This window comes from Pelophylax lessonae (genome assembly GCF_965119305.1).
Source record: "Pelophylax lessonae genome assembly, chromosome: 9".
Classification (NCBI taxonomy): Eukaryota; Metazoa; Chordata; class Amphibia; order Anura; family Ranidae; genus Pelophylax; species Pelophylax lessonae.
In genome coordinates, this window is record NC_138776.1 from 27,440,412 (window position 1) to 27,453,748 (window position 13,337).

At 46.5% G+C, this 13,337-nt stretch overlaps 1 protein-coding gene across 1 annotated transcript in view; it reads right to left on the reverse strand.

The window, feature by feature from the left end:
* Positions 1 to 2,956: 2,956 nt before the first annotated feature.
* LOC309564180 (C-type lectin domain family 7 member A-like) overlaps positions 2,957 to 13,337 on the reverse strand; it is a gene marked incomplete at its 3' end in the record, with an annotated part of 91,838 nt that continues 81,457 nt past the window's right edge. The window contains exons 4-6 of the mRNA XM_082268812.1: positions 12,234 to 12,385; positions 3,174 to 3,286; positions 2,957 to 3,080 (exon numbers count right to left, since the gene is read on the reverse strand). Coding sequence (XP_082124938.1) covers positions 2,957 to 3,080; positions 3,174 to 3,286; positions 12,234 to 12,385 — 389 coding nt within the window. The remainder of the gene's footprint in view (positions 3,081 to 3,173; positions 3,287 to 12,233; positions 12,386 to 13,337) is intronic.

Below are 13,337 nucleotides of genomic sequence, written 5' to 3' on the forward strand. Positions count from 1 at the left end.
CAGTGCCCCATAGCCCCCCCCAGTGCTTTTCACCCCCCCATGCTCTCTGGTTCCCCCAGTGCTCTCCACCCCCTGTGCTCCCTGGCTTCACCCTCTGTGATTTCTAGTTTCCCCCCGTGCTCTTCATCCCCCTGGTTTTCCCTGCCTGCCCCCCCCCAGTGCTACCTGTTCCCCCCCTCCCCCAGTGCTCTACATCTCCTGCACCTTCCAACCCCCCTACAATGCTTTCCAACCCCCCCCCCTTAATTCTCTTCAGTCCCCCCCGTGCCAGCTCCTCCAGGGCTCTCTGCTTGCCCTGTGCTTTCCAAACCCCCTAGTGCTCTTCCGCAGTCTCTGACCATCTCCTGTATCACGTCTGCAGTCTCTGACCATCTCTTGTATCATGTCTTCAGTCTCTGATCATCTCTTGTATCATGTCCGCAGTCTCTGACCATCTCCTGTATCACGTCTGCAGTCTGTGTCCTTCTCTTGTATCATGTCCGCAGTCTCTGATCATCTCTTGTATTATGTCCTTAGTCTCTGACCATCTCTTGAATTATGTTCTCAGTCTCTGACCATCTCTTGTATCATGTCCGCAGTCTCAGACCATCTCCTGTATCACGTCTGCAGTCTCTGTCCTTCTCTTGTATCATGTTCTCAGTGCCTGACCATCTCCTGTATCATGTCCGCAGTCTCTGATCATCTCTTGTATCATGTCCGCAGTCTCGCATCATCTCTTGTATCATGTCTGCAGTCTCTGACCATCTCTTGTATCATGTCCGCAGTCTCGCATCGTCTTTTGTATTATGTCCGCAGTCTCTGATCATCTCTTGTATCATGTCTTCAGTCTCTGACCATCTACTGTATCATGTCCTCAGTCTCTGACCATCTACTGTATCGTGTTCTCAGTCTCTGACCATCTTTGTATCATGTCCTCAGTCTCTGACCATCTCTTGTATCATGTCCGCAGTCTCGCATCATCTCTTGTATCATGTCTGCAGTCTCTGACCGTCTCCTGTATCACGTCTGCAGTCTGATTCCTTCTCTTGTATCATGTCCGCAGACTCTGATCATCTCTTGTATTATGTCCTCAGTCTCTGACCATCTCCTGTATCATGTCCGCAGTCTCTGACCATCTACTGTATCATGTCCTCAGTCTCTGACCATCTCTTGTATTATGTCCTCAGTCTCTGACCATCTCTTGTATTATGTCCTCAGTCTCTGACCATCTACTGTATCATGTCTTCAGTCTCTGATCATCTCTTGTATCATGTCCTCAGTCTCTGACCATCGACTGTATCATGTCCTCAGTCTCTGATCATCTCTTGTATCATGTCCTCAGTCTCTGACCATCGACTGTATCATGTCCTCAGTCTCTGATCATCTCTTGTATCATGTCCTCCTGAACTATGCCCATAGGATTACTTTGGTTTTGGGCCATCTTTACAGTTTAAGTGCAGTTCAAAATGCAGTCAATGGTGTTCAGTGTGAAAGGGTCCCAAATTCCGTATATATGCGATTCAGAGAGATCAACCCACACTGTTCAGGTAAGGGTAGGTCAGGGCTGGGGTGACAGAGGGGGTCACAGGGCTGGGGTGATGGAGGGGTCACAGGTCAAGGATGGGCGATTGAGGGGTACAGGTCAGGGTTGGGGTGATTGAGGGGGGGTTAGGGTTGGGGTGACTGAAGGGGTCACAGGTCAGGGTTGGGGTGATGGGTAAGTAGTTCAGGTAAGTCATCTCTCTCATCACTGATCTTACAATGCAGAGGCCTCATGTTTTGTTTAGGATGCTGAAGTTGGCTCCTTATTCGGCCAGCTTCTTATTTGACTGCTGAAATTAGCCGCTTTCTCAAACAGCTTCTTATTTGGGTCAGATATTTATTTACTAAACAATCATCTGCAAAGTTTGTAATGAAGTTGTGAAGTTTGGCAACAATTCTATCCCCCCTAACTGCCATGTGTTTAATGGGGTAATTTTGAATAAATATCTTTTTCTCTATAAAAACCCTCTTGGCTCACCCAGATGTGACTTGTTTTCAAATAGTTGAGCACCCCTCTATTAGCCCACCTTCACATTGGTCCGATTTGACATGCAATGGCACCGTCTGCATCTGTGCAACGTTGCACCGATTCCCAACAGTAGTTTCTGTACTTCTCTCATTATTGAGTAGACCCTATAATCTGATGATTATGCTGAGTGGGCGGAGCTTTAGGGAAGTGGGTGTGGTGGGTAATTGACAGCGGTGCTGCAAAGTGTCCCTGGAAATTTTTTGTAAATGTTGCCAACTATGGTCATGGTGGTAGGAGTCAGAAACACTGCACATGCCCCCCCCCCCCCCCCCCTCTGAGGCAGCCTCTGCCTACCATTAGTTGAAAGCTGCTGTGGCCGTGCCCCCGACTCGACTTCCTTCGTCCCCAGCTAAAATTGTCAGGGGACAGTGGGCCGCATTGCCTGAGGTTCCGGGCCGCAGGTTGGACATGCCTGAATTAGAACATCTGTAAGTTCTCATTCCTGTCTATGTCCCCGTTAGGAAGAATCACCTTCTCTAATTGTCCTGTTTACTGTTATATTTGAAAGTGAAAGCAAAAGAAAATCCCAAATTTTGGGTTGTCCTCAGAACAGTAATAGAGGGGAAATCTTTCAATGTGGACATTAGTTCTGGTAAGCTGGGAGGCACCGATATAGATTTCCTTATCCTGCAGGGATTTCCTCTCACTTTCTGTTTTGCTATGGGACCGGAAGTGTAGGTAAATCTTCCCAATAGGACACAGATGACAAAAAAAAAAAAAAACTGACAAGGGTTATAAACCCTCTCTTACTCTATACAAAATTAAAACAAGGGTTGCCGTCAGTTCTCATTTTTTAACATCTGGAATGAAGATTATATAATATTTTGGATGTGATCTTCTTGTATTACTTTGTATTGAGGGTGATCTGTGGTCTGAGCAGTGTGTCTGTATGTTTGGGGGTATCTGTCAGATCTTCAGGGCTCTCTTCTGACAAATACAACTGTATCTGAATTCGCAGTGATCCTTATTATATCCAAATTCTGCTTCCCACCATACGCAGTTTCCTGAAGATTTTGTTGATATGGGAAATCTGGGTAATAAATAACAATGAGTAGTTATGAGGATCTATTGTTTTCTGGATGAACAACATTCATATTCTCAGTGTAGATGAAGAGTCACTTACAGGCTGGAATTATGGAGCTGACCGTCCATCCATCTCCATCCATCTCCATCTCTGTACAGTCCGATCCAGAACACACCTTTTGCTTGTCCTCTGCTGGATCCATTTATAAACTCCTGGGAGAACAATACATCATCTGTCACATTCCAGCCACAGACATTGGACACACACATTGGATAGAAGTCTGAAGATCTGTCTATTCCATCATTTCTACAAAACCTCTATTGTGGAAAAATGTCACCGAAAACCAATGATCCCTGAACTGGAATTATTTGTCAGTAGGGATGGGCTGTTTCCTGATGTTCCACTGGAAATATGTAGCACCCTACAGGTAGGTGCTAGGTAAAGTATAGTGGGCCTTGGCTGCCTAACAGCAGGGCAATGATTTCAACTGGACTGTCATGTCTCCCAGGTGAGGTTACTGAGAGGGGAGTCTCCCCACTGGCTCTGTGAGAGGATTCTCATAGGGCAGTGAAGGAAACCCAATCAGTGGTACATTCAGGCCTGTATCTACTCCAGAAGGCAGATTCTGCTGCAGGGGATTCTGGGAGTGGGTATAAGATTGAAGGGAACGCATGGCGCAGCATCTTTGGTGGGAAGCAGAGTCCCAGGAGGGGGAGTACGGCTGTCTCTCCTCCTTTTAGAGGAAGCGGGTGTCCCGGGTGGCGGCCTGGGAATCCGAGGAGTGTGAAGCTGAGCTGCAGAGGGGATCCTATGTGCCGAGAACCAGCTGAGAGAGAGAGAGGGGTCCAGTTTCAGGAAAGCCTACAAAGGTCATGAGTACTGTGGACTGCCCCTGTGGGTCTGCCTAGCGTCAGAGGGGACCACTCTGGAGAAGGTTCCAGGGATCCAGGAGTCAGCTAGCTGTTAAAGGGGGTGCCTGGTCAGAGGACCCTGAAGTATTAGAGGGGATACCTAGGTAGAGGACCCTGAAGTGTTAAAGGGGGCGTCTGTAGTTTGGGCCCTGAAGAGTCAGTGTACAGTGGGAAGTGTACAAGGTTAAGAATTGCAGCAGCACAAGTATCTACACAGAGCTACCTCAGCCAGTGCAGGGCTGGAGGGAGCTGTTGAGTGACTTTTGAGCTAAAGCAGTGTCAGGAGTCAAGTGTTCTACAGTCCTGGATCTTATGAGTTAAAGTCGAGGTACCAGCACAGTTTCAGTACTACGGTATCTCTAGGCGTCAGGAAGCGCTGGTCGGCATTCAGCTGGCGCCAAGACAGCGCCAACAGGCATTTCTCTTCAAGTGTCCCAAAGTGCACCTAGTTGAGCCAGAGGAGTATGCTACTTATTCCCTTCTCCCATCCCCTAAATATAATAAAACAAAACAAGCCAAAGCTGCCGGAATGGTCATTTTCTCAGTTCTCACACCTGAGTTCACAACTCAAAAGTGTTGGAGGTGTCACCGGTAACAATGGCAGACTCACATCAGGCACAAGGCCTGGAAAAACTGCTACAAATACATTCGTTTTACATGTCTATTCTTCTATATTAGATAATTAAAGATCGCACATAATATTCATGCTCACTTCCAGTACGAAGAAAGCATCACCCAAGAATACCCGGCACCATCACATGTGGAGTAAATTATCCTTCTGGTAGACAAAATTGGCACTGTCTATAGAAAGATCTTTTGCACGATGTAATGACCGCTGTCTATGTGTAACCGGAATGTAGCAGAGAATCCTGGAACATAAAAGAGAACAATCTGTCATCCAAATGTAGCACCCTCCTAGGTAGAGAGTGCATCCATTTTTGGGTTTCCCTGCTTACCAAGGGAACTGTTAGGCAAATTTAAGTACTCTCTGCCTAACAGGGAGTAGTGATCCATTGTTAGGGTCTCAGATGCTGCTCATGTTGTCTGTCAGTTTCCCACTGGTCCAATAGGACGGGGGGTATTGGACAGTGGGAGGAAACAAGACAAATGGGAGCATTGGTGTAGATACAGCCCTGGCCATTGGTAGAGGAAAGTGCCTCAAGGCATGCTGGGTGACTATAATTATACCAAGAGAGCACGTGTGCATGGGATCATCGGCTCGTGAGTGGGGTCCTGGAGGGAGGCGACTGCTGGCCCTTCTCTGTACAGGATGCCATGTGTCCTCAGGTGGACGACCTAAAGGCTGGAGTTACAGAAGCTGCAACCCAGATGTCCTGCAGAGCTGACTGAGAGGGGGAAAGATCAATGTACAATGAGTACAGATTAACGTCTAGGGGTCTGTTCGGTGAGGGCCATCTCTTCAAGCTAGTGAAGTTAGTGGACGGGTGCCAGCTAAAGAAGGTACTGGTTAGTGTCCTAAAGAGTCAGTGTTCATTGAGTCTGCTGCCAAGGTGAGCAAAGGACTTTTTCTTCCATACAAATGCAGTATGGTTCCACAGAAGGTCTGCTATCCAGTTCAATCAAGTGAGGCCAAGTGAGAGTTGCCTTCCTCTGTGCATAGTTAAAGATGGAGTATTCGACTAATTGCTTCTCCTATCCAAGTTCTACCAATAAATACAAAAAACAAATCCCCTAGACTGGTTATTGAATAACGAGCAGATGAGTGTGCACCTGGCTGTGTGAAATACCCAAACAACTGGCTGCCAGATAATCAGAGGGAGACCCTGGGAAATCTATGCCCAGCGTCCCCTATGGGGGCAGTGCAACACAAATTAAATTTAGTAATACATAGACAGGAGGAGACTCATACCTGCCCACAGACATGACAAGAGATATGGCTGGACCAATGGACCAATGGCATAATGCTGGCCAATTACTATATAGAAATCATATAGTTACATCACTGGATAGAGATAGGGCTCAGGTAAGTATTAGGGGGTGCTTGGGGGCTGCTGCACACAGAAGGCATTTTATCTTAATGCATAGAATACATTAAAGTGGATGTACAGCCAAAGCTCACTTGGCTGTACATCTCCTATGGATCTCAGGAGTGCAGTTTGTTCTGCACTCCTGTGACCTGTTTTAAGCAGAGAGCGGCCCAAAGTCTGCCTCCTGCTGACGTCACAGAAATCGGTCCAGGCACCGCGTCATCGCGACCACTGAGTCAGAAACCGCCAGGTGCCTGGACCGACATCTGGCTCAGCCTCTCAGTGAGCCTCTGAGATCCTGAGACAGCACCTCCCCACCCCTCCACATCCCAGCACTCTAATGAGCGAGGAGAGGGCAGAGTATAGAGTTGCTGACTGACATTCAGCAGCTGTCTGCTCAGGGAACTGTCAGAACCGAGCGAATGGCGGTGTTCGATCGCTCTGTTTTCAGTGTAGAGGCACCGGGGGACAGATACAGCATCGGACGAATGCTGCATCCACCTAGGTAAGTATAAATGGGAAAAATTCCCATACATCCCCTTTAAGATAAAGAAAACCTTCTAGGTAGGTGCTAGGAAAAAGCATCTATTGCTCCTTCTGCTTATCAGGGGAGCCTGATCTGTTAGGTTGCCTGTTGCATGTCTCCAGGTGTGATTCACCGGGTCTGAGGGAGTGTCCCCACTGTATCTAATAAGGGAGCTTATTGGACAGTGGGGGAAACCCAGCCAGTGACACATTGGCTTTTGTGGGAGTCCCAGTGGGAGGGCATTCTTGCAATGCATCCTGGGATTGCTCATAAAAGCTGGGGGGACATGTAACAGGGCGTCTTTGGCGGAAAGCAGAGTCCCAGGAGGAGGCAGATGGCTCTCTCTCCTCCTGTTGTGTATGAGGAAGGTGGTCTTAGGTGGTTGGCGTAGTGAACCAGGTGTGGAGCTGAGCTGCAGAGGATCCAGTGTAGCTGACGGTGGAGCTGCTGACAGAGTCTCTCAGGAAAAACAGTGTCCGTGAGTACTAAGGGTTGGCCCAGGAAGGGGACCACTCCAGTGAAGTCAGGAGATCAAGGTGCTAGCTCACACAGAGAGAAGTACAGTAAAGGGGGTGCCGTTTAGAACCCTGAAGAATAGGGATAAAGGGGGAGCCTAGTTGGGCCCTGAAGAGCGATTCACAGAGCAATACAAGTTCATTAAATTCTTCTTCACTGCTAGTGACAAGGTGAAGCTGTGTCCTTGCCGCACTTAGTTATATCTAGACGTCCCAGCAAATTGTGCATAGTTCATTCAAGTTGGAGTATCCCACTCATCCCTTCTCCTATCCAAGTCCTCAAATAAAACTACAAAAAACTAAAACTCCTAGACTGTTTCTTGACTGAGCCAAGCACTTTGAAAATGCTAAACCGTGATGTTGTTGCTATGGGTAACCCAGGGGAATCCATAACCAGCAGCTCCCAAGGGAGTAGTGCTACATTATTCAGGATTTATATAGCGCCAACAGTTTGCACAGAGATTTACAATATAAATGGAGACAGTACAACTACAATGCAGTTCAATACAGAGGAAATAAGAGGGCCTTGCTCATGGAACTTACAATCTAAATGGTAGTTCTGTTCTCCCAGATAATATCATTGTTAACCTTTCCAAAGACTATAGTTCACCATATACATTACAGTCTGACTATACAATCCTTGTACAATCAGGTCTAAATTTATCCAAAACTATGTAATATAATCAGTTGAGCTCTAGTACAGCCCGAAGCAAAAAAAAAAAAATTAATAAGTAAAGCGCAGGGCTAGCATGACTAGGGAGACTGTAAGCAGGAGAGATAGGGTTAATTCACTAGAAGTTCACCCAGTTCTTCCACCCAATTAGTGGATTTTCTTTAGCCTGTGGGAGGGGCTGGCTGGGTGGTCTTGGAGAAGTTTGCACATCTTCCCAGCATTCCATGAAGCACGTGGGGAGGAACGTTCCCCCGCCCTTATATTGGATTTATGCTTCTGTGCGTGGTCTTCATGATTTGGCGGTTGGGGTCTTTGGAGGCATTTAAAAAAATCTGCTGTGCTTATCAGTTTAGGGACCCATCGAAGTTATGGAGTCCCCTGTGGAATGCCAGTTAACCACTTTAAGTCCGGAAGGATTTGCCCCCTTAATGACCAGGCCCTATTTTGCGATTCGGCACTGCGTTAATTTAACGGACAATTGCGCGGTTGTGCGATGCTGTACCCAAATAAAATTAACGTCCTTTTTTCCCATAAATAGAACTTTCTTTTGGTGGTATTTGATCACCTGTGCGATTTTTATTTTTTGCGCTATAAACAAAAAAAGAGCGACATTTCTGAAAAAAAAAAAAAAATATTTTTCACATTCTACTATATAACATTCCCAATAAAAAAAAATTTAAAAATCTAAATTTTTGATCATTTTATGCCAATTTGTATTCTGCTACATATTTTTGGTAAAAAAAAAAAAAAACGCGATAAGCGCAAAAGTCATTGTGTCTACAAACTAGGGGAAAGATTTATGTAATTTTTCATTTATTTATTTTTTTTACTAGTAATGGCGGCAATCTGCATCTGTGACATTGCGGTGGACAGATCGGACACCTAATTGACATTTTTTACACTTTTGGAGGGACCAGTGACATTACTACAGTAATCAGTGCCTTAAATTTGGACTGTTCATGTAATAATGACACTGGCAGGGAAGGGGTTAACCCAGTGGTGATCAAAGGGTTAATTGTGAGCCTAGTGAAGTGTTTTCTCACTGTATGGGGGAGGGACTTGTGAAATGATCATAGAGACCTGTGTCCCTATATAGAAGGATCACAGGCGCTCTGTGATCATTTCAGAGAAGAACGATCAGCTGTCTTTACAACAGCAGACCGTTGTTCTGTCTCAGCGGGGAGTGATCGCAGGTGCCAGGTGGCAATTGTGGCCTCCAGTCCCAGGGAACTTGGGGGCGGGAGTGCGCCGGCGGTGGCGTGGGCTCACCCCCCCCCAGCTCCGCTCCTGCGAAACCAACTAACTCATACGTTGATTCGCGCAGCCGAGCCAGCCTGCCGCAGTATATGTGCGGCGGGCGGTCAGCAAGCAGTTAATAAAACACATTTTTCATAACTTTGTAAGGTTTCTTTAAATTGCAGTATGTCATATGCACACCAAAGGTCACAGCTTTGATCTAAATGAGACTGAAATATTTTGTATTACCATTGCTTTTTTGACACAAAAAGCAATCAAAATAATCCCACCTTGGTTAAGTCAAATCAATCAAGAGCTCACTAATATATTGAATGGAGGGTCTTTAGTGAGTATTTTTTATTAAATTCAGTTTAATTGCATAGAATGATTGATTGTATAATCATATTGATACATGCGTGATCTCATCTCTTCTGGTCGTTCCTGTATAACAGGGGTGGGGAACCTTTTTTATGCCAAGGGCCATTTGGGTATTTATAAAATCATTCGGGGGCCGTACAAAATTATCACCTTAAAAATTAGCCTGTTATATTTGGTCAAACATTTAATTAACTCGCCCCTAATGTGATGGCTACAACTGCTTCTCTTTGGTGAGGTGTGTGATGTTAGCTGGTATTGATGATGTTGCTACTTGCAACAGGTTTTCCAGGTTTGCCTCGGTCAGTCTGTAGTGCAGTCGACTTTTTTTGTGGTGGTAAGTTTTGAAAAGAACTGCTGGCAGGTACTGCTGGTGGGTACAGCTGGCTGGTACTGCTGTGGGTACTGCTGGCTCAGGCTGGTACTGCTGGCTTGTACTGTGCTGTGAGTACTGCTGGCTGGTACTGCTGGCTTAGGCTGATACTGCTGTGGGTACTGCTGGCTGGTACTGCTGTGGGTACTGCTGGCTCAGGCTGGTACTGCTGACTCAGGCTGGTACTGTGCTCTAGGTACTGCTGGCTGGTACTGCTGTGGGTACTGCTGGCCCAGGCTGGTACTGATGGCTGGTAGTGTGCTGTGGGTACTGCTGGCTGGTACTACTGGCTCAGGCGGGTACTGCTGTGGGTACTGCTGGCTCAGGCTGGTACTGCTGGCTGGTATTGCTGTGGGTACTGCTGGCTCAGGCTGGTAATGCTGGCTGGTACTGTGCTGTAGGTACTGCTGGCTGGTACTTTTGTAGGTACTGCTGACTCTGGCTGGTACTGCTGTGGGTACTGCTGGCTCTGGCTAGTACTGCTGGTTCTGCTGTGGGTACTGCTGGTTCTGGCTGGTACTGCTGTGTGTACTGCTGGTTCTGGCTGGTACTGCTTGTTCTGGCTGGAAGAGGTGATATTTCCTGTATTGGTCACAGGCGGAGTTATGTTATAACGGAGCAGGAACTATACAGGAAACATCGGCTCCATTCTGACAGATCAGCTGAGAGACACAGACTCAGCTGCATGGGGGGCCGGACCAGATGACTTCGGGGGCCGCATACGGCCCCCAAACTGTAGGTTCCCCACCCCTGCTGTATAATAACCACTTCTGGACCGGGCCTTTTTCTGACACTTGTTGTTTACAAGTTAAAATAATTTTTTTTTTTTGCTAGAAAATTACTTAGAACCCCCAAACATTATATATATATATATATATATATATATATATATATATATATTTAGCAGAGACCCTAGAGAATAAAAGGGAGATCATTGCAATATTTTTTATCACACTGTATTTGCGCAACGGTCTTTCAAATGCAATTCTTTTGGAAAAAATCCACTTTTTTGAATTAATAAAATAAGAAAACAGTAAAATTAGCCCATTTTTTTCCCTATATTGTGAAAGATAATATTACGCCGAGTAAATAGATACCCAACATGTCATGCTTCAAAATTGCGCACGCTCGTGGAATGGCAACAAACATTGGTACTTAAAAAAACCCAACCGGCGACAATTTAAAAATGTCTACAGGTTACCAGCTTAGAGTTACAGAGGAGGTCTTGGAATCAAATTATTGCTCTCGCTCTAACGATCGCTGCTATACCTCACATGTGTGGCTTGAACACCGTTTACATATGTGGTTGCGACTTACATATGCGTTCGCTTCTGCGCACGAGCTAACGGGGACCGGGCACTTTAATTTCTTTTTTTTTTTACCTATTTATTTTATATTTTATTATTTTTACACTGTTTTTTTTTTATCACTTTTATTCCTTGTAAACATGCCTTGTAATATAAATAAGCATGACAGGAGCTCTTTAATGTGAGATCTGGGGTAAAAAAAACCTCACATCTACACAAAAAAAAAAGCTTTTTTAAAAAGGCTCTTTAAATCCGTTGCTAGGAAGCGACGTATGACTTGCTCCGATCCTCCAAGGCCATAGAGTTGAGTGGGGGCCATCTTGCCCTCACTTGACTTCCTGTCTGAGAGGACAGCGGACCGGATCGTTTTCCCAGCTACCGGTGGGTCCAGTAAGCGGGGAAAACGCCCGGGAAGCGGAGGGGGGTGCACCTCTCCCACCACCCATAAGGGTGATCCCGTGGCAAATCCGCCGGTTGGACCACCCTTATGTTAAAGCAGACCTCCCGCAGTTTAAAAAAAATGCCAGGGCTATGACAGCTATCCGCCCGGTATTTACCGTCAAAGTACCGATGTAAACTGTGGTGGGCGGTCCGTAAGTTGATAAACATGCAAATACCGGAACAATAGAGTATAAATTAGTGATCGACCGATATCGTTTTTTTAATGCCGATACCGATATTTTGGTCATCGGATATCGGTCGGACGATATTTTCGGGCATGTAAAACTTTTTTTTTTTACCAGGTACTCCTTGTTACTTGGCACTGTAAAGCATTCAAAACGCCAAGTTTGGCTGTTTTGAATGCTGTTAGTTTTTTGATTTTGGCGCCGAGTACCTGGGAATGATGTCATGACATCACTTCCCGGTTTTTTACATGGAGACCCGATCAGAGCCGAATGTGGCTTTGATCGGGTCTTCAGTTCGGCGGCCATGCAGGTAGCATGCCCAGGTCTCCCGCGGATGACGGCGGGAGGGGGGGGGACGTCCCCCCCCCGCTCCTTGTAATGACAGCCGAGCAGCTTCTCATGGACGCCGGTACCGGGGTGATGCCCCTAGCTGCAGGTATCATTCTGGTACAAGCATTTTCCCGAAATATCGGCAATATTGGTAACCTCAGGGGCCGATTCCAATATATATCGGGAAAAGTGCATATCGGCCCCCGATATATCAGTGGTGCCGATAATCAGTCGATCCCTAGTATAAACCCTCTGTATCTGTCCATCCATCTCACATCTATTGCCATGTTATACCATACCTTCTGTTCCTGGTCCTCTATGACCAGTAGATGGGCTCCCATCCCTTCACACATTTCCCGACTCTCATCCCATGTTCTGTATTCTTCTCCAGATGAAAAGTAATAACAGTTCTCTCTGTGGCACAGCCAGCCAGCAGGACACACCGTATACCCTATAAGAAAATGTTTTCATTGCTTTTAGTTATTCTAAAAAAATCATCCAATGCTTTTCAGAGGTTGAGGTTCCCCTTCATCAGGACTAAAAAGTTATAACACTGGTGGTAAAGGATATGGATAATGGATAAGGTAATGAATATAAACAGCAGTGATTTGGGTTAAAGTGGGAGTAAATTCCTATGTATCATTTTTACCTATAATAAGGCTTACCTGTAGGTACAGTAAATATCTCCTAAATGTGCTCGTGTCGCCAGCACATGCGCCAGTGGCGACTGGTGCTGGAGGATTTTGCAGGGGGCGCGGACAGGCTATAGCTTTATCTACTGCCTCTGTTATTTTAGGGGATAGCAACTTGACCACAGCCTGTGCAATTTGCACAATCAGAAGAAGCAGGAGAGGGAGAGTGTTGAATGTCAGCTGCAATACCTGTGTCTGTGTCTCGTGCGGTGGCCATTTTGGATTTCTTGCCGGCTGTGACATAGTCCGGCAGCCAGCGGGGGAGTGACTGGGAGCAGGTCCTGTTTCTGGCCACAAATTGCTCCATCTAGCTGGACTATAACCAGATCTCCCAGACTCTGCCCTCCAGCAGTCATGGCTCCTCTGGTGCCCGGTGCCGCGGCTTCTGCGTTGACACGGTCTTCAGCCTCCCATCCTGGTTGGCCAGGGCAGTAAACTGGAAGCTGATGCAAGGACAACATGAAACTGGCCTATTGGGGCCTCAGGCTGTGGCTATGTACATTTGAGGAGTGACGGACCAGGTAGAGACCTGTTGGTCCTGCCCCCCGCACAGTCCTTGTGGACTGGCCGCCACTGACATGCATTCTGCAGGAACAGCATACCCGTGCCATTCCTTCAGAGACGTAATGTAAACAGCAACTCCCGCTTACATGCGCTGGAGTGACGTCATCGCTAGCTCAGCCATTCATATTGTGAACCCGAAAAGAAGAC